This window comes from Monopterus albus, unplaced genomic scaffold, assembly GCF_001952655.1.
Source record: "Monopterus albus unplaced genomic scaffold, M_albus_1.0 scaffold133.1, whole genome shotgun sequence".
Lineage (NCBI taxonomy): Eukaryota > Metazoa > Chordata > Actinopteri > Synbranchiformes > Synbranchidae > Monopterus > Monopterus albus.
The window spans coordinates 1,680,098-1,700,090 of record NW_018128013.1 but is presented as its reverse complement, the minus strand read 5'-3'; the positions used below and the strand labels follow the sequence as shown (position 1 = coordinate 1,700,090).

Genomic DNA, 19,993 nt, shown 5'->3' with positions numbered 1-19,993 from the left:
AACCGAGAAAACACAAGTGTATCCTTCGCAGAAGTTTGTTATGAATTCACACACCCCTTTATCTGAAATCAGTTTGTGACTGGAAGGCTTGAGGTAAGGGCATCTCATGTCAGGTAAAATGTATTTCCTCAGTTTCTCTCTCCACCAAGTTTCTCCTTGCATCTTTTCCTTGCATCTTATGTGGGCAGGACTAAGACGCAAGGAAAAGATGCAAGTGAGAGAAGTGTGAATTCAGTTAGGAGAACTGGGATTCATTCACCTTATGTCTGTAAATCAAGGCAACCTGGGCAGAACAGTTATGTGATTGGCTGCTTGTTTCAGCTGCAGTCAGTAACGGCATGCTAATTGGCTGCAGTCAGTAATGGAATGCTAATTGGTTGTAGTCAGTAATGGCATGCTAATTGATCAGCTGTCACACCCACTGCTCTAGACTGGGGGGAATTTGTCTGAGTGACAGAACCTTCTCTATAACAGTTGGGATTGTCTCCTCTAGCTATGCAAATATTACTTGCAGCATTCCCTGAGGATCTATTCTTGGCCCATTACTGTCTTCTATCTAAATGTTACCCATCGGTCAAGTTATATGCAACTCAAATATTTCTTTAGTTATGCAAATGACACACAAATCTAGATATCCATAAATCCATCAGACTTATCTTGGTTGCCTCACTTTCAATTTGCCTTTCAGACATACTATAAGATTCTGAAGTAACATTCAGCAGTTGAATGATGATAGCACTAAAGTACGGGTGTTTGGTACTAAAGCACACAAGAATTGCACATATAAGACCAAAAATCTCTGAGTGGTCTTTGGTTAGGATGTGTCCAAGAATTAAAAAATACCAGCATATTACCACAGTTGCCACTTCCTTGTGCTGGGTACCTCTAGTGCTCAGACTTGAATTTAAAATTCTACTGCTTGCCTTTAAGGTAATGGTCAGTTTTGTCCCGCCCTAAATTGCCAACCTTCTTTTTCCTTAAACCCCTTGTTCCTGTCTCAGATTTGTTGACCACCTGCTGTCTGCACCAAGGGCAAGGGGACAATGTACCAGTGTCCTCCTTTAAATCTTTTTTAGACAATTTTTTTATAAACTTGCTTTTAATGAATGTGTTTTAGTTTTAAAGTGTTTTTTTCTCTTTTATTCTTTTTATATATTTATGTGTTTCAGGATAGTTTCTATTGCTTGATTGCACCACGCTTATTCTAACCTATAATATTATTTAAACATATTTTGGAAAAGAGCTAAAAGAAAAAGAAAAAAAATCAGATTCTTCCCAGAAAACAGATTTTCAGTGGTACAGTTGCATTGTTTGGAACAAATGTTAATGAACCAATTAAAATAAACACATGAGCAGCACAGTCTAAGCCCAATTCAAGTTGTGCTTTCAATCATCCCAGAGTCAGTCACATGGTCATTTGCTGACAAAGCTTACAAAACAGGTTAGCCAATGAGAAAGGAGGCATTGGTTCATAGAAAAGCTAGGACATGTCTTCAATTGAATCCAGAAGCAAGCCTGAGGGATTTATTTAGTAAATGGTTTACATATCCTGTAGTTTCATGTGGGATATACCAAACGTTTTACTTGCGGTTGGAGTTAACACTTAAAGTAAGGCACACCAACACATGCACATTAGAAGCTGCTACAGCACTGACTGCATGAAGCTAAACATAAAGAAAAGCACACCACAGCTGAGCAGTGACAGTTAAAGATGGCTTCCTAGTTTAAACATTCTCATATTTAATCCATAAAATAAGTATTACTATACAACTAAAAATATATAAACTCTATTATTAGATGCATGGTGTATTGTATGCCACTGTTTTCTTGAAATGTTACAAACCTGTGTTTTCTTTAATAGGATAAAAAGAGTCTTCAAGCTGTTTTTGTAAAGCTCTGACCAGCGTGTGGGTATTCTTTAAGAAACTCTAGAGTGACCCACACATTTGTGGACAAACACAAAATGAAGAAAGCGTTTTTTAAAGTCTTTGACCAAACATAGAGGCTTTTCCTGAAGTCCCAACAGTTTGAAAATAAGTGCTGGGAGCCAAAGATACTTTTGCCTTTCTCCAATGTACTTATGGAATCATTTCAAAGACTTGAGGTTCTACCTAAACAGACAGATGGAAATGCAGCTGCTGAGAAGATTTTTCCCAAATAGCTACTGTGGCATAAATAAATCAATTTAATTGGTCTGTTTTTAAGTAAATACTTTACCAGCAATTGCACCAGATGCCTCCCCTTGATCACTGCTGTTATCTTTGAATTACCTCTAGTCTCAGGAAGTCATGCATAATATAGATTTGCTTAATTGTATCCGAATTTTAAAAATGTTCATAGTTGAGCTTTATTTGTAGACCCCACACTTTGCCCACATGAGGTTAATTTTGATGTCAGGACTCATGTTGAGGTTAACTAGTATTTACATTCCCTTCCAGGCAGCATATACCTTACCTTCTGCTCTTAACAGCAATGCACAGACCCATAAAAAGTATTCAATCAGTCAGAGTTTAATGTGCACTTTGGACCCCCCCATGTGTAACTATTACGTCATCTTGCTTGTATTTTACATTTATACAGCAGCTTCCTTCAGATCTATGTAAAAAAGACAATCAGCAGCAATGAACCCCATAAATATTCTACCTCTTAGCACTGGTGGTTTTAGGGATCATGTGCTGTCATCAGCACATGCCAAGCTCTTCACCAAAACATTATAACACAGATTTGAATTCTCATGAACACACTTCTGTCAACAATATATATATATATTTTTTTTTACTTCTTACCAAGTACAGTATGTACATCATTCTTTTAATAGAGAACATTTTATCATCATCCCTTCTTTAATCTGTTTCATCCCTCACTTGGGAGAGAATGACATTTACCCTTTTCTCTTCTGCATGTGATATTCCTATTGACAGAAAAGACCTTTCAGGGAGTCCAAGAGAGGTGTCTATGTGTGTGTATACATCTTTCTGCATTTGTGTGAATAGATTTTAGTTTGATACATTCATGACTATTTTTACAGGATCATAAGAAAATAATATTGTGAAAGTGTACTGTAGAAGTGTGTATAAAAAACAGATCACCCTAAAAACCCAATTTGCGGTATGTGTGGTCTTGACTGTAATCCATGTACTATATTTTTTGTTATGATTGGCATATTTTAAGTGCATTTCAAGATAATGTGCTGTAGACAGTGCATGTGAGCAGAGGGGAGCGCAAATGAGCAAGGAGCGGGAGTAGGGGGATTTGGGACAGAGCACAGAGCAGCTTTTTTTAAAAAGGAGGGAGCGTCGCCCTATGTTGCACTCCAATTTTACTCTGGTATTGCTCCCACCATGAGCCTAAAAAGCATGCTCAAGCTTGATAGGATGAGGCCCCTTCAGTGGTGGCCAAGGGTTCTTCATCCAGGATGCTGGCTTCACAAGGGTCCTGCTGTGGTTGGTGGTTGGCCTTTGGTGATGTCTCAAAATTAGACAGGATTATTCTGATGCCATCTTCAGAGCTTAACAAATGATTCGGCTTAAGTAAACTTGGCTTTTGACTTTGCTACCAAGTTTCCCTTGTCTACAAACTTTGGCATGCTTTACATCAGGTCAGCTTCTTGCCAGGTTACACTATAAAGATTCAAAAATCACTATAACATTACTGAACAGAAAAACAAAACAAAAATAAAAACAACAAAAAACTTCTTGTAGCAATGTGAGCATAAGAAAAATTAATTTTAGACAAAACACAAAAACATGCAGAGGCTTGACGGAAGACGTGCACACTTTGGAGGCTCGAACTTTCTTCAAAATGGCTTCTCATTATAAATGGAAACAAAACAAGTGTTTAGGTGAGTTGAATATTGCCTAAACGATTATGGTATGGCCAGCATTTACAGATGTACTCGTTTACATGATCCCACCCCTAGTTTCTACTTTTCTATTCCCAGTTCCACATCTCATGCCTGACCAAGTGGATTGTTCTTGTCTTGTAGTGTGAGTGAAGAAAATATCAGCTGCACCACAACCAAGCTACAAACAGTTCTGTTCCATCTAGAGTGAGGTGTGTGTGGGCCCACATTTTCCAGTGAAAAACAAGATGATTTTGAGAGCTACTGTAATTTTGTTATTGGTCTATGTTTAATCCTAGAGGCAACAGGATCAGGGTAATTATTTTTGTGAATCTGTTGTTAATTTTGTTGAGAATAAGTTTGTATAAATTGTTTTGTACGTTTTATTTATTTTGTTTAGGTTTGTTATTATTTCCCATTTAATTTATTTCACTAAATGTTTGCTTACTTTTATTATTTTCTACTTATTCTAAATACAAACCCCAATTCCAATGAAGTTGGGACATTGTGTAAAGTGTAAATAAAAACAGAATACAATGACTTGCAAATCCTTTTTGACCCATATTTTATTGACTACATCACAGAGACAAGATATCTCATGTTCAAACTGATAAACTTTATTGGTTTTTGCAAATATCCACTCATTTTGAATTTGCCTGCAACACATTCCAAAAGAGCTGGGACAGGGGTGTTTTTACCACTGTGTTACATCACCTTTCCTTCTAACCACATTTAATAAGTGTTTGAGAACTGAGGACACTAAATGTTGAAGCTCTGTAGGTGGAATTCTTTCCCATTCTTGCTTGATGTACGACTTCAGTTGCTCAACAGTCCAGGATCTGCGTTGTCGTATTTTGCGCTTCATAATGCGCCACACAGTTTCAATGGGAGACGTGTCTGGACTGCAGGCAGGTCAGTCTAGTAACCACACTCCTTTACTTCGAAGCCACGCTGTTGTGACACAGGCAGAATGTGGCTTGGCACTGTCTTGCTGAAATAAGCAGACATCACTTGGATGGCAGCATATTTTGCTCCAAAACCTGTATGTACTTTTTCAGCATTAAATGGTGCCTTCACAGATGTGCAAGTTACCCATGGGCACTAACACACCCCCATACCATCACAGATGCTGACTTTTGAACTTTGCGCTGATAACAATCTAGATGGCCCTTTTCCTTTTTAGCCCAGAGGACACGACGTCCATGATTTCCAAAAACTATTTGAAATGTAGACTTGTCAGACCACAGCACACTTTGCATCAGTCCGTCTCAGATGAGCTCGGGGCCAGAGAAGCTGGCAGCGTTTCTGGGTGTTGTTGATGTATGGCTTTCGCTTTGTGTGGTAGAGTTTTAACTTGCACTTGTAGATGTTGCAATGAACTGTGTTAATTGACAATGGTTTTCCTGAGCCCAAGTGGTAATATCCTTTACAGAATGATGTCGGTTTTTAATGCAGTGCCGCGTAAGGGATCGAAGGTCACGAGCATTCAGTATTGGTTTATGGCCTTGCCGCTTATGTGCAGAGATTTCTCTGGATTCTCTGAATCTTTTGATGATATTATGGACTGTAGATGATGAAATACCTAAATTCTTTGCAATTGTACGCTGAGAAACGTTGTTCTTAAACTGATGTTTTTTGAACATTCCTCAACTTTCCCAGTATTTTGTTGCCCCTGTCCCAGCTCTTTTGGAACGTGTTGCAGGCATCAAATTCAAAATGAGTGAATATTTGCAAAAAACAAAGTTTATCAGTTTGAACATTAAATATCTTGTCTTTGTGGTGTATTCAATTAAAAATGGGTCAAAAAGGATTTGCAAGTCATTGTATTCTGTTTTTATTTACGTTTTACACAAAGTCCCAACTTCATTGGAATTGGGGTTTGTATTTAGAATAAAACCATTTTTTCCCTTAAACACAGTCTCAGCTCAGTTATTCAAATAGCAATAGTGGTGAGTGAATAAGCCTGTACTGTACATAGGCATTTGCTGTGAACAGGTATTAACTATTTCACTCTTAAAACATAGCTACCTTTTGATTCAAACCCTATACCACCCTCATTCTACTCTGTAATCATTTCCTGGTGCCTTAGACTATGTATAAGGTCAGGGACACACGTGTCAGATGTGTGTGACAAACATTAGAATCATGTTGTGTTTGTTTATATTCGGCTTCATGCAGTGCTATTGTGATATAAACTCAACTATCCCTAATATGAAACTACCAAGCTCCTATACAGTGCTTCATGATGTCATCAGTTGGATTAGCATAGATAGATTATGCTGTGAAAAATTCTAGGAAGATATGAGGACATTTCTAAAAAGACAAAGCAATGTTGTAACTATTTTTTAGAACTTAAAAACTGATTTAAAAAAATATTGCACAACAGTCTCAACAGAGGTTGCTGTACTAACAAGAGGACTATGCTGACTTGTTCACTAATTTTCAATCTCATTTTAAGAAAGACAGAAAAAAGAAGAAGAGTAAGAGGAAGATAGGTAACAATGGCATCTGGATGAGATCTGGCACTGAGCAAATGTAGCACATGTGGTCCAGTATAATTTACAGCGTTGTCATGGAGGAGTGGTTTATAAGATGTTTTCCCTAGTAACACTCACGGGAAGGTGGAAGGGGAAAATGTAGTCCTGGCAGGTAGCGAGAATATTTTGTACCATTAGACATCAAGAGTTCATGTGTTCCATTGGCAGTTCCAGCCTTTTGTTAACCCAACAGATGAATGCCAAATCTGGCTTTACAATTTTAGATGATTTACTATTACTGCTTAAAATAGTGTGAGCATGAGGTGAGATGGAAGGTAAGTTGCATATTAAATTAACTTTCATTTATGATACGGTCTGCGGGGTACACTAAATACTTTGAAACTGAACGAGCCCAAAAGTCTCACTTTGTGATAAAATGGCCCCTAAGTTGCAATATTTATTACACCCCTTAATACCAAGATGCTAGACAAAACAAAAACACAGTGAACATTTTAGTATTTCTATCAGTGGCAGTGATTTACAGAAGCACAGTGCAATCGCCAAAGAATAAAAAAATTGGAGGATCTTATCTCGTATTTATCACTCACACTCCAAACCAGTCAGGGTTGCTCCCAGCCAGCTGCCAGTTAAATTCCAGCCAGTTCCCAGCCAGCTTTCAGCCTCCCCCCTCTATCTGTTGCCTGATAAAGCATGTCTAGATCGCACAGTAAACATGCCCACCATGTACTCATTTGCATGGTGTCAAAATAAGATTCCATTTTGTACTCAAAAACACACAAACCAGTGTGTGACGTTCCTAAAGTACTATATTCACACAGTAGGGTCATGTGTCTTGTTTAGGCCATGGTTTATACAATAGGCTGTCCAAACTTGAAGTAGTTGAAGGAATCTAACAAGAGGAGCTACTAATATTGTTGTGGTTTAGCCTCGCTTCCTGGTTTTCTGTTGTGTTTTTTATCCTGCCGCTCCCATCCTGTTCTTACTCTCTGCAATTAGTCATTATTCCATCAACCTGCTATCTCCCGGTTCTGGTCCCTATATATACGCCTTTCTTTCAGTTACTCCCTCTCTGGTTCATTACGTTTTCATGTCCTGACATTCATGCCTACTCGCCCCAAGCTTTGCTACTGTCACTATTACCTGTCCTGGTTTTGCTCCGTACTTAGTCCTGTGTCCTCCCTGTCTTTCTGCCCTTTTGTATGCCTTGTTCTTGTCCCGTTGCTGAGATACCCCTGTCACTAGTGATGGCTGATCGAGGCTTTGTTGAAGCTTCAACACAGTATTCAAAAAGGTGGTTCATTACTCAAGGCTTCAAAGACACAGTGCTCAAGAAGGACATCTAGTGGTCAATAAAATGAAGTGCAATCGAGACGTGTCACTTATTGGTTCATGGATTGTTTAGGATTTGATTCAACATGTACATTTCCTGTTCGACTGCACTACATGGTTGTATGGTTTCAAGCTGACAAAATAAAATATAAAATAAACATGAACTAATGCTGAAGACCATGTTTCTCATTTGGAATGTCTGATTGCAGTAGGCTATAGCTACATACTTAGCCTGACATTTTGTGCTATGAATCATATGCTAACCTAAAACAAGTCTAAATAGCCCATAGCTTAAAAGATGTTGAACAGTGGGTGTCCAGTAGGCTAGATGGCAAATGTTTAATTGATGAGCTAAATAACACGTAGCTCTATCAGGAATCAAACCCACACTACATTGTTGCAAGACTGGTGTTCATGATGCACCACAAGAACCAATCACATTACTTCATGGTCGTCTCACCTATTTGAGTACTGTTAGCTACAACTCCCACTAATGTGCATGTTACAGCACTTACATTAACTGTTTTCATTTGGTCCGAGTATCATGGCTTAGCAATGTTATAGAATCTTTAGGACTGAGTGCAACACTGTCAAACCAAGTCTCAGTGCTGAGTCGAGACAACCAAACCACAACATTATTTGCTTTGAAGGCTCATCTCAGCTCTCCCAAAGAGTCGAGACAACCAAACCACAACATAGCTGGTTTGAGAGAGAAGTGAAGGAAGCTATTTTTGTCCAAATAGAACACCCCTCTCTAAATAGGGGTGGTAGACTAAGACACAACTTGTCATCTATCTACAACTCTCTTTTGAGATCTCTGCCCAAACATGCCCAACAGGACAATAGGTGTCAGCCCAAAAGTGAGGGTTCAAAGACAGGCAACGACACTCACCGATACTGGGCTATAACAGCTCAGTCATTAGGGGGCATTGTTGGCCTTCAAAGGACTGAAACACCACCGAGGGGGATAAATATCTCTGGCTCTGGCTCAGTCGAGCAGAACTGATGAAGCCTGTTGGATCAGAGGTGAAATGTCTTCGACCTAAAAACCTAGTCCAGTTGATTTTTCTAAGTTTTTTTCAGATAACACGGAATTGTTTATATTAATAATTCATTCTGTGTTAACAGTGACAAATTAGGTCTGCATTCTCTCTTCACAAAACACTTGTGTTTGCATCTGTTTGAGAAAGACATTAAGGAACAACGTTTTTGGTACACAGTGCAGATTATACTGCACATTTTGCCGCCACCTCCTTATGACTGACTGGCCGGCCAGCAGACAGGGGTCAAGAAGGTAAGAGTAGGTGGTGAGAGATGTCACTGCGAAGCTGCTGAGCTGACACCAAATTCATGTATAATTACACATAGGCGCACAAAACACATGAATGCAGCTCTTGAAGCTAAAGAAATAAAAAATATTGCCTGCATATGCCTCAATCAATCATGCTACAGGCATTAAATGACAGGAGGATTAAGTCAGTCAGAACAATACACAGTCTGTGTGCTGCTGTTACTGATTCAGTTCCAGTCTTCCAAAAAAAACAAATATGACAAAGACCAACTTTGTACCACAATAAGAATAAACATTTACTTTTGCACGTTTCTATTTATAGTTTGATTTGAGGGTCTACCTTCTATCTCAGTCAAAAATGTCCAATTATACTGATCATAGTAAACTAAGCAGTTAAACTTTACTATTAGACATATCCAACCTTTGTTTCCATTAAAAATCAGTTTTATTTTCATTAGGAATAAATACACCACAAACTTGACATTGTTACCTCCTCACTAAACAGGAAACTTTATCCTGTACCCCTTGTAAAAGAGTATGAATTCCAACACTGCCTGGGTAGACTGTTTTAAAACTAGAAAGAAAGAAAGCCTTGTGTCAGTCTGAATAATTAATTTATATCTAACATAGTCTAATGATTCATTTATTTTTCTTTATCAAATAATTCATTAGGCCTACCTGGTTTAACATTTTACAATGTCTGGTTCCCTGGAAAAAAAGGTTCTTTGGACAAATGTGAAAAAGATTCTTGTAAAATTGGAAGTGTAATTTCTGAATAAGGTTTGTCACCATGAAATGTGAAGCACATTGCACCCTGGCCCTGGTATCTTGAGTAGTGATGACAAGAGGGACAAGAGGCCCTGAAACTGTGTAATTGTTTTAAGGAATAAGTATTCCCTATCTCAATGTTAATACAAAGTTTTTTAAAATAACAGGACTTACTTCCAACCTTGATGTTTTGAAAGCACATACTTGACCTACAGTATTATGTAAGAACAGATTATACTTACACCTACAGTAATGTGTGTGAACACAAGAGTTGCCTAAGCAAGAGGTATCAAACCACATATTTGCAAAGTACCTTAGTGCTCAGTTGCACAACGCAATAGATTTTTCTAAGTGCTGGAATCTTGATGCTTGAATGGATACTGAATGATAACAGTACATCATGGAAGATGCCAAATACTGTATATGCTTCAAAAGACATATGCAGTTGTATCTACTTTGTTAATCCCAGTCTTTCACTTTATAAAGTGAAAGCCCCCCCACCCCTCTTGGCTGTTTTGACTTACCTCACATGACTGGATGCAGTGGATGTGTTGAGGGTCAGGGTACCACTTCAGCATCCCTGTGCAGGTTATGCTCTGGAAAACAAAGCCCATAAGGACAACAACTGAGCAACACAGCCACAGGAAATGGAAATCACTGTGTTTGCCATGGAAATCAATATTAAAGTAGGACTAGTTGAAGTCAACCTCTTCAAGACCTACAGTAAACCAGTTACTATCTAATTTAAAATTAGAATATCAAAAAACAATTCATCCATTTTCTCTGTTCAAATAGTGTTGCTTCCCTAAGAATGTCTGTTAACAGAAGAATTTACAACTGAACATATTCTGTCATTTTTAAGTTGTTCATAATCTGAGTTACTCAATTTAAAAAAAAATTATTTATCTTTAGTAATCAGCAATAAACTGTATGTTGAGATTGTACTACCAGCTGCTGTTTCCAAGATAATAAAAGTAAATTTGTAAGCCAACAAAAGCTCCTGAACAACTACTATTAGACTTTGTGGTAAGGCTTTCTTAGTTTCAGTGAAAAAGGATGAGAGTGGCTCAGATTTAAGGGAACTATTTGAGGGAGCATGAACGTGCTTGACAAGTTTATTAGAAATATTGCCGATTGGATAATTAAAGAATATTGTGTAAAGTGCAAAAGACCTTTTGCTGAGATGGTGATGTGTCCAGTTTATCTGTTAAAATAAACAGTTGCTTCAGAAAGTATTCTGACATTTTCACATTTTGCAATATTTATTATGCTGTGGATTTAATTTTAAATGGATGAAGTCACCATTCATGCTCATCAGTCTAAACTCAGTAACCTATAATGAGAGAGTGAAAACATGTTTTTGGAAATGTTTGCAAATTTTTAAAAAATCAAAAACTGAAATATTTATTTAAATAAAGATTCAGACCCTTAATTCAGTACTTTGAAAAAGCCCCTTTGACAGACAGCAGTTACAACTTTGTGTCAGGTTTGCCCAGCTCCACCTTCCTCTCTTCTTCTTCCTCACACTAGCCTAGCCCTTGCACTGATTACACTGTTCAACACACCTGCCCCGCTTCCCTGATTACTCACCAGCTGCACCTCATTAGTCTCCTCCATACTTATACACTGTTCACCAGTCACTCCCCTGCCAGTTCTTTCTCTGTCTTCAGGCCAGTGGTTGTTATGTTGTTTTATCAAGTTTATGCTAAGATTGTCTTTGTTCTCTCTAGTCCTTGTTAGCACCCTAGTCGTTATCCTGCCCTGCCGTCTCTAGTGTCTTCTTCCTCTTCGGACCTCTCCTCTGGACCCCCCTGGATTTAATCTACACCACCAGCCACCGCCTCCCAGGTCGATGCACAGTCTCCCTTACCCAGTTTATCCCTGCTCTTCTGTCTACAGCCATCATCACCTCCACCTCGACCAGCCCAGGAGTGACCTCTGCGTCCGCAGCCCGGTACATCATCATCCACCATACCACTGACTGTTTTTCTGCTGCTGCTGATCGACACCCGGTCATCTACCTCATTACTCCTCCTGTATATATGTCACTACCTTCACTGTAAATAAACCTCACTGCTTGCACCGAAGCCAGCCACCTGGGTCCGCTTTTTATCTGCTCGCTCACTCTGTGTTCGAGCGCACCCTAACACTCCTTATGTAAGTCAATGATGCTTTGCACCCCTTGATTTGGGCAGTTTATCCCATTTGATATTGTCAAGCTCCAAAGCAGAATCGGAGTTAATGTACAAGTATGTTTGAACATGTAGGATTCTGACTCTGGTGCAGAGGCTCTCAATGTGTTGTAAGGCAAGAGGGATAGAAAATAACAATGACAATACAATAAAAAAAAAAGAGCATTAAAATAAGAATACGCAGTGTGTGCATTCAAGTAGGAAATGTGTGCAATCAAAAACAGGAAAGAAGGAGAGGAAAAGAAAGACAGTATATATATAAATAATGTATATGTGTATTATATACATTACATTAAGAGCTGTCAGACTGATACAGTATATGCAATGGTTAAATTTATAAACTATTGCACTGGGGTGATGCTGTGCCCAGTCTTACAGTCATGGATTAACTGTTAATCAGAATGATGGCCTGGGCAAAGAACTTGTCCTTGTGTCTGGTTGTTTTGGCGTAAAGTGACCTGAAGCGCCGTCCAGAGGGGAGGAGTTCACACTGTGTCAAGGGTTTGAGAGGTCTGCAGAAATATACTCTGCCCTCCTTTTGACCCATGAGGTGTCCAGGTCCTCCATAGAGTACAGGCTGGCACCAATGATTCTTTCTGCAATCCTGACTGTCCGTTGAAGTCTGTTCCTGTCCTGTTTGGTTGCCGAGCCAAACCAGACAGTGATGAAGGTGCAGAGAACTGACTCGATGATTCCTCTGTAGAACTGTATCAGCAGCTCCTGGGGCAGGTCGAACTTCCTGAGCTGGTGCAGGAAGTACATCCTCTGCTGTGCCTTCAAGATGACAGTGTTGATGTTGGACAATTACTTTCAGGTCCTGGGAGATAGTGGAGTCCAGGAACTTGACTCCTGAAGTCCACTGTCATCTCCATTGTTTTGAGTGTGTTCAGCTCCAGGTTACTGCGACTACATGACAGGACCAGATGTTCAACCTCCTGCCTGTAGGCTGACTCATCACCGTCTTGGATGAGACAGCAATAGACTGGACATCTGTTAACTGCCATCTTCAGGCCTCTCCACAGATGTTCTGTGGGTTTTCCATCTGGGCCACTCAAGGACAGTCAGAGGCTTGAGCTCTTTAGACATAGTTTGGAGTTCTGCCCAAAGGGTTCAGTTTTTGTTGCATTCAACCAGGAAGTGTTTTTCCTCATGTGGTCAAAGTCCTTTAAATGTCATTTGGGAAACTCCAAGTAGGCTGTCTTGTTTTATCCTCTTTCATGTCTGAATGTATTGCTTAAATTAATAAAAATCAAACCAACCATTGTTAGTCATACAACCTGCATTGTTGTGATTTGGTGAATTTACACTTTATTTTTCTTTTGTTCTACCCAAAATTAATTTCACATTTTACCAAAATGCTAATTTCTGGACTAAAATTAAAATGCTTTAATGCTGTCTACATTTTTGTCAACTACTCTTGTGATTAGTTAGTGTCAAATAACAATTAGTAAATGTGAAATGTTTTCATCAGCTAAAATTAGACTAAAATGTTAAACTTCTTTGAGTAAGACAAGACTGAATTGTCCATAAATTTAGTTAATGAAACAATGACTAAAACTAAAGGAGGTTGCCTAAATACGACTAAAGCTAAGATAAGCTTTCGATTTCAGACCTAGAACTAGAGCTAAATGTAAAAACAGCTGACAAAAAACTATTGCAAACAGCATGTACACAAGTTAATATATGCTGTACCCAGGTATTTTCATAATGGTTAACAGATACAGGTGATTAACCAACAAATATGGACTGTGATTTCCTATTCATCTTGACCCAGCAAGGGTGACTTGATTCTGTAGTATCTGAGATAACACAATGCCTTAAAATCACAAGGCAATGTCAGAAATATGGCTCAAGTATTCAGACTTCTATTCAACTATTTGACCTTGGCAAGCATGGATGAACTGATTGGCTGGCTGACTGACCACCCAAAAGTAAGCAGTGCTTGCGACAGCATTAATGTAGACGCGATTCCTGAGAAATATTAGGTAACATGACCTAACTTTAAAGCAAAACAACAGCACTGCAACTCAGTCCCAAAATCTGATGCTGCCAGTTTGTTGGAGATTTGTATACACTGTGTCTGAGAGATGTGTGTAGTTCCTAAAAGGCTTGACGTCAGCTGGAACTTTTACTCTTGCTTTCTGCTTGTGATTTCCAGTAATGCAAAAACACTTGACTGATAATGAAGGCACACTCACATACAGGTAGATTTTGATGTGTGATAGAGTGTGACTAGCTGGTGCAGCTGGGAATTAAAATTGTGCTCCAAGAAAACTCTTAAAGATAGTGTCTTGCCAATGATTCGGTCAAATAGCTGATAGGAAAAACATTTGCACATACAGTATCATGATGGATTCAAAGATCTCAGCTGCAGTTTGATGGATTAGTCTCAGTTATTGACTTCTGAAGCCTCTTAAGTTTGATGTTCATCACAAATACGTATCTGCTTAAAATTCACAAAGAATACTCATAACTTCAAAACTTCCTGGAAAATAATAAAGTTTTTATTTTTCTTCAGTAACAAAGTAGTGAAGAAGTAGTTGATTCACGTTCATGTATTGGAAACATAAGCTGCTAACAGCTAATTTGCCATGATGTAAACAAGCTGGTTAACAAAAACGGAGCTCTGGCTGTAACCCACAGCTAATTAATTAATGCCATGTTACTATTGCACATCCTGTATTTACATCCTCAAAAGCCTTCAAATTATAGGAGCTACAGCTTTATAACTTATAGCATGATTTGGTAGGTTTTGGTGTTGCAAACAATTAAGCAATAAGCTGCAGACTGTCCCATTAACATATTTCCTATATTCCTGAAACACTGACAGCTCACCCATATTTGTTCATATACTGATACGTGCTGAAAGTCTGTGCACCTATAGACAAAATATCCAAAATTCTAAATGCCACTTGAGGATGATGGGGAGGTTTAGGTGATGTGGTTGTCTCAGTTTTGTCTAGGTTGATTCATAATCAAGCACAGGCCAGAAAGCCTTTGTGCAGGCACTAAGGCTGATTAAGGCATAACAAGTCAGAGACAGCAATATTAAATCTAAAGCTAACAAGTAACTAACAAAGTGAGGAGATGCAATTTCTGTTGCAAATATGCATAGCAGCAAATCTACAGTATGTGTTTTTGTACATCAGCCCTTCCTCAAAAAAGTTGTCTTTGTCTTAAACTGTAAGTGAACCTTGCTTTGTATATATCAATAAAGATGAGCAGTCCGGAGAAATAGTTCAGGTTACCTTGTGTTGTTGTTCAGACTACCAGATGCTTGGATGAATTATTCCTTCTAATGGGTGTTTTTGTATAAATATTGCAGTGCTGTTTGTCAGTGGATCAGCTTTCGTGCTGCCCTGGACCGGTCGCACGGCAGCAAGAAAGCAAAACAACAACTGTTTTATAAAACCTGCCAAGTGTTTCCAAATGGAAGCAAGACCACAATCCCACCCACAGTTGTGGTTAATTAATCCAATCAAGCTACAGTATCTAATTTTTTTCACCACATTATGCAGCATAAAACAGTTTAGGAACAGGTGCGACCAGTTCGGCAAATTGACGTACAACATAGGCTGTTTTTAAATGAACTCGATCAAAAGTACACTAATTAGAAGCATATAACTATCTTTATGTGCTCAATAAAGGTTTGTAAATAGAACATACCCTTGGCAAATATGGCTTTTGCAAGACTAAACTGCATTTCATAACTGCACTTAAGCTACCAATAGCTGACATTGTGATTTTTAAGCTACCCAATATCAACACAATAGTCATGCCAAAAAGGTAAAATGACAAAGATCTCATATTTTTTCAAAAGTTGTGCACTCATAATTTTCCGCTAAAACAGCATTTAGGGTGAGATGGAAACTTTAAAGGATTGCTCTCTTACAATTCACAACACATTTTCTACAGAAAGGCAGTCTTACAAACTGGAGATTGAAAGATGGCATTTGGGAAGGATCCAGTGTTTTTGGAGCTTAAGCAATAGGGCTTAAAGGTTATCATATCTGCAGCTTCATAGCTTGTGTTTATTTAACCTATTTCTCAATTCTCCCAATGTTATGCAAGTGCAATGAAATGAAAAATATTCAACAGCATTGTTAAGTACAATAAACATCAATATGAGGCCTTTAAACTCAGGGTCAAGTAGAAATAAATGTGCTCTGAGTTTGTCACACCACAAGAAAATGTGTTATTAACCACCCAGCCAAATTTGAATGATTAAAAAGTTTGGCAAGTATATAAAATCAGCTTTTAAAAGTATGAAAAAAGTAGGAGTATTGTTTGCTCTAAAACGCTGGGGGCATGTTGGGCAAAGTACACTGAAACCATGCCCATTTGCAGAAATGTGCCTCCTGTTCTCATCATGAATGTATTAAGGCAGTGCATGTAGAACAGATGCATTGTGGGGTGAGGTCATAGCAAGCTAGCTAGCAAACTGTAGGCTGTATTAGGTGTAGTAACTCATGATCAAACAGGAGAACTGGTGCTAATGTGCTAGGGATGTAAATGAATATTGTATCAAAAACCACTGAGTAGTGGATGGAAAATATGGTTTTGGTGTTTATGGAATGGCTTCTCCTTTGTGTTGGTGTTTGAATGAGAATGAGCAGTGCTCAGCTCCTACACACACACACATAGAGCAGAAAGCTGTTGTCACTGCAGTGGAGCCCAGGAGAAGTGTAAGTGAAACTAAAGTTTACAGTACCTATGCTTGTTAATAAAACCTTTGTGAGTAAAAAAAAACTGTACGAGGAGGAGTAGGAGTAATTTAACAAAACACCCTCTAAACAAGCATCAACTTGCTAGCAGCAAAGATCTAACTGTGGTGTTCTGTCCAGTGCAGCAGCTGCATGGTCCCGTTTCTCTCCCTCCACTAACTAGGATCGGTTTAGACCTGTTCTGCTACATTCACCATTCATGTTACTGATTTTTGTCACTGTTTAATGTCACTGATGTTTGAGGCAGCAGCATTAATGTTATTTGTACTAAAAACCATATCTGCTCTTTGCTTGGGTGAGGATAGGGTTCAGGGATGCTTTGTGTTAGGTCTAGAAAATGGTGTTGCTTATCGTGGGGTTCTGAAGATTTATGATGGCATGGGCTGACACCCCCCCCAAATAATGGGTAAACATGGCTCCAGTGCAGTGTAGTACACTATTACCACTAAGGCCTACAAAAATGGTTTTATCCTCATTCATGTCTGGATATATTGCTTAAAAACATTCACATTTCTAACATGACTTAAAAACCACTAGATTTCATGTGTTTTCATTAACTAAATTAAAATGTCTAGGATTATCTTTGAGCAAGATGAAACAAAAATGTCCAAAGTTTATTTGATTGAAATTGGTCTAAAATAAGACTGATGAGGTTGGCTAAATATGATTAAAACTGACAGGGACTTTTGACCTCAGGAGTAAGAGTAAATATAAAAAAGCTAAATAATACTAAAAAAGTGATGGTATAGAACAAAATAGAAACTACTGAAGAAAAACCAAAGTGAAGTAATTCAACTCCCCTCCTCTGGCATCTCACCTGGACTTTGGTGGGCAGCATCCAGTGCTTTAAAGAGTCAGTTGTGGTGCCATTAGGCAGAATCACAGGGTCATGCAGATCCATGTCCAGAGCCATAATGCATGTTGGGTAGCAAATAGCACCTGCAGGAAGGAGGTAGGGGGTGGGGACCAAATCAAACTTTCATTAGCATCTGTTGAATTTATTCATGTCCAAACACTAAGGGGAAAAAAAGACTACATAACTTCAGACCATGCCGGCATCTGTCATCTGGACTCCTGGCAATGAGAGAGCTTCTAATGTGTGCATGTGTGTGTTTGTGCGCCCAGTATTACTCACAGTGTGGGGTCTCAAACCCATTTAAAAACTAAAATTCTTGGGAAATTAGCCTTCCTCATGCAAACTAGATATAAATCACTGACCTTTAGCGTGACAACTTGATTTGAGGTTAGGGTCAGGCAAGTAAAGGTAATGGTTAAGGTTAGGGTAAGTCTCCAGGGAATTAACGTAAGTCATTGTAAAGTCCCCACAGGCAAAGAAAACAAATGTGTATGTGTGTGCATGTGTTGCAAGTCTCTCTGTGGGTTCAAGTTCTCTAAATTAATAACAAACTTTTATACCATTATATCAGTCTCTTTCAACAATACCAGTGTTTTTGGTCTACTAGCCAGTGTGTCACGTTATCATTGAGTACTGGGTTTTATGCTACAGGTTTGGGAGCTTCACCAAAATAGTTATCACAGGGTATGTGCACCAGAGAAAAAAAGTGCTGTGGTGTAATTATTCAGTTTCACTTTATTACCACTATCAATGTTGTCGTGTTGTCGGTATCCCATCGGCAATCGATGATTATTTTGTCTGTTCAGTTGATTAGTGTGTAAACAAACAATCAGGACTGCTGATTTGATGGACTGCACTGAAAGAAGGTTACACTTACCGACATCCATCCCCTGGTCGCAGCTGTAATCTACAGAGTTGAGATCAGGAGGAAGAGAGCAGGATCCCTGGACGCTGGAGCACATAGTGAACTCTGCTGTCCATTCACCATCCTCATTGCAGTGAATTTCACTCTGGAAACAAATATTAACACTAAAGATCATTGTTGTCGTCTATGAACCACATGCAGTCTACACAGCACTGTCAAAACAAACTGTTCAGGAAATCATTTGTTCAGTCACTTTAGTTCAAACCATAATTTGATAGTCTATTATTGTTTTATATTGTTAAGCAGTTACATGGATAAATATAAAGCTCCTACACAAATTAAATGACTCAATGAATAAATGAACATTTAAGTGGTATCCTTCATTAGTCCCATTTTTAAATATACATACTAAATAGCTATAATAAAAATTCTAAGTGTCATTCTCTATGGACTTCCTTCAAAGTCTGGAGTGAGTGCAACACACACACACACACACACACACACACACACACACACACACACACTATGAGCAATATGCTCATTCAGTTATACATATACCTCCCATACCAACTTTCTACATACAATGACCATCATTGAGCTTGGAGGTACGCTCCAGCCAGTCCTTGAGAATCACTGCTCTAGCACTTAAATCCATGCACAATAAATAGCGCACAAAATAGCACATGGATGCAGCTGCAGGCGCCACTGTTCATACACAGGCTTCTAATGTTCCACCGTTAGAGTGTTCAGCTCTGTTGATCACACAGGCAAACCTCTTTGCCTCATCTGGTGTGTTTTGAATATAGCTTATAGATTTGCATTAACAGTAAATCACAGAAGTCCCTCAGTCCTTGTCCTCATACTGGACAAACTGGTCTCAATGTGCAGCTAGCTGTGAGACCAGTGCAAAGGGACCATCTCCAGCATAGAGGACGGGTTGTTTTTAAGAAAATTTGACTGCAGTTTATCTACCTTACTTCGGTTGGCAAAGATGCATTTTAACAATGTTTCACATATGACTTACTGAGCTGGGAACTTAAAATCTTTTCAACTTAAATGAAATCTCAGCAGCATCTGTTGTCATCACCCCAGCACCTCTTGGGTGCACTGCATGGATGCTACTGTATTATCCCAAAAATGAGCAGTCTGGAGCAAAAGCACAACAGAAGTGCAGCAGGATGTATTTGACATGGTGTCAGTGAAAAAAATCTGATTTAGGCAAGTTCTGTGGTGCATTTGTGAAGATTAATAGCTGCACAGTAAAGCAAGCTAGACATTTGCTTCTTTTTATGAACATCACGGCCAAAATTGTTAGCATGAGTTGTGTGGCTCACAACATAAAACCTCTAAATGGACAGCTGTTGAAATCTTACATTTTCAGTTACATCAAGGCACTGCAACTTGCAGACGGTGTCATAGTAGAGGCTGTTGGTGCAGGTATACATGCCATGGAATACGTCAGGTAAAGCTGGGCAAGATATTGGCTCACACCCAGTTTCCTCCCACTGCCCCCCTTCCAGGCACTCCAGTGTGAAGTACTTCCTAAAGACAACATCTCCAAGTGAGATCTTAAACTTAAGCAGCATATGGTTTTGCATTGTTAAGTATCAAAACATTAAAATGTGTTTT

The 19,993-nt window shown here is 38.8% G+C and overlaps 1 protein-coding gene across 2 annotated transcripts in view; it reads right to left on the bottom strand.

The window, feature by feature from the left end:
- Positions 1–19,993, bottom strand: part of pappa2 (pappalysin 2) — a 108,469-nt gene that overhangs the window by 7,347 nt on the left and 81,129 nt on the right. For both annotated transcript variants that reach the window (XM_020613382.1, XM_020613383.1), the window contains exons 22-25: positions 19,738–19,906; positions 18,377–18,509; positions 17,461–17,582; positions 10,252–10,323 (exon numbers count right to left, since the gene is read on the bottom strand). In XM_020613382.1, coding sequence (XP_020469038.1) covers positions 10,252–10,323; positions 17,461–17,582; positions 18,377–18,509; positions 19,738–19,906 — 496 coding nt within the window. The remainder of the gene's footprint in view (positions 1–10,251; positions 10,324–17,460; positions 17,583–18,376; positions 18,510–19,737; positions 19,907–19,993) is intronic.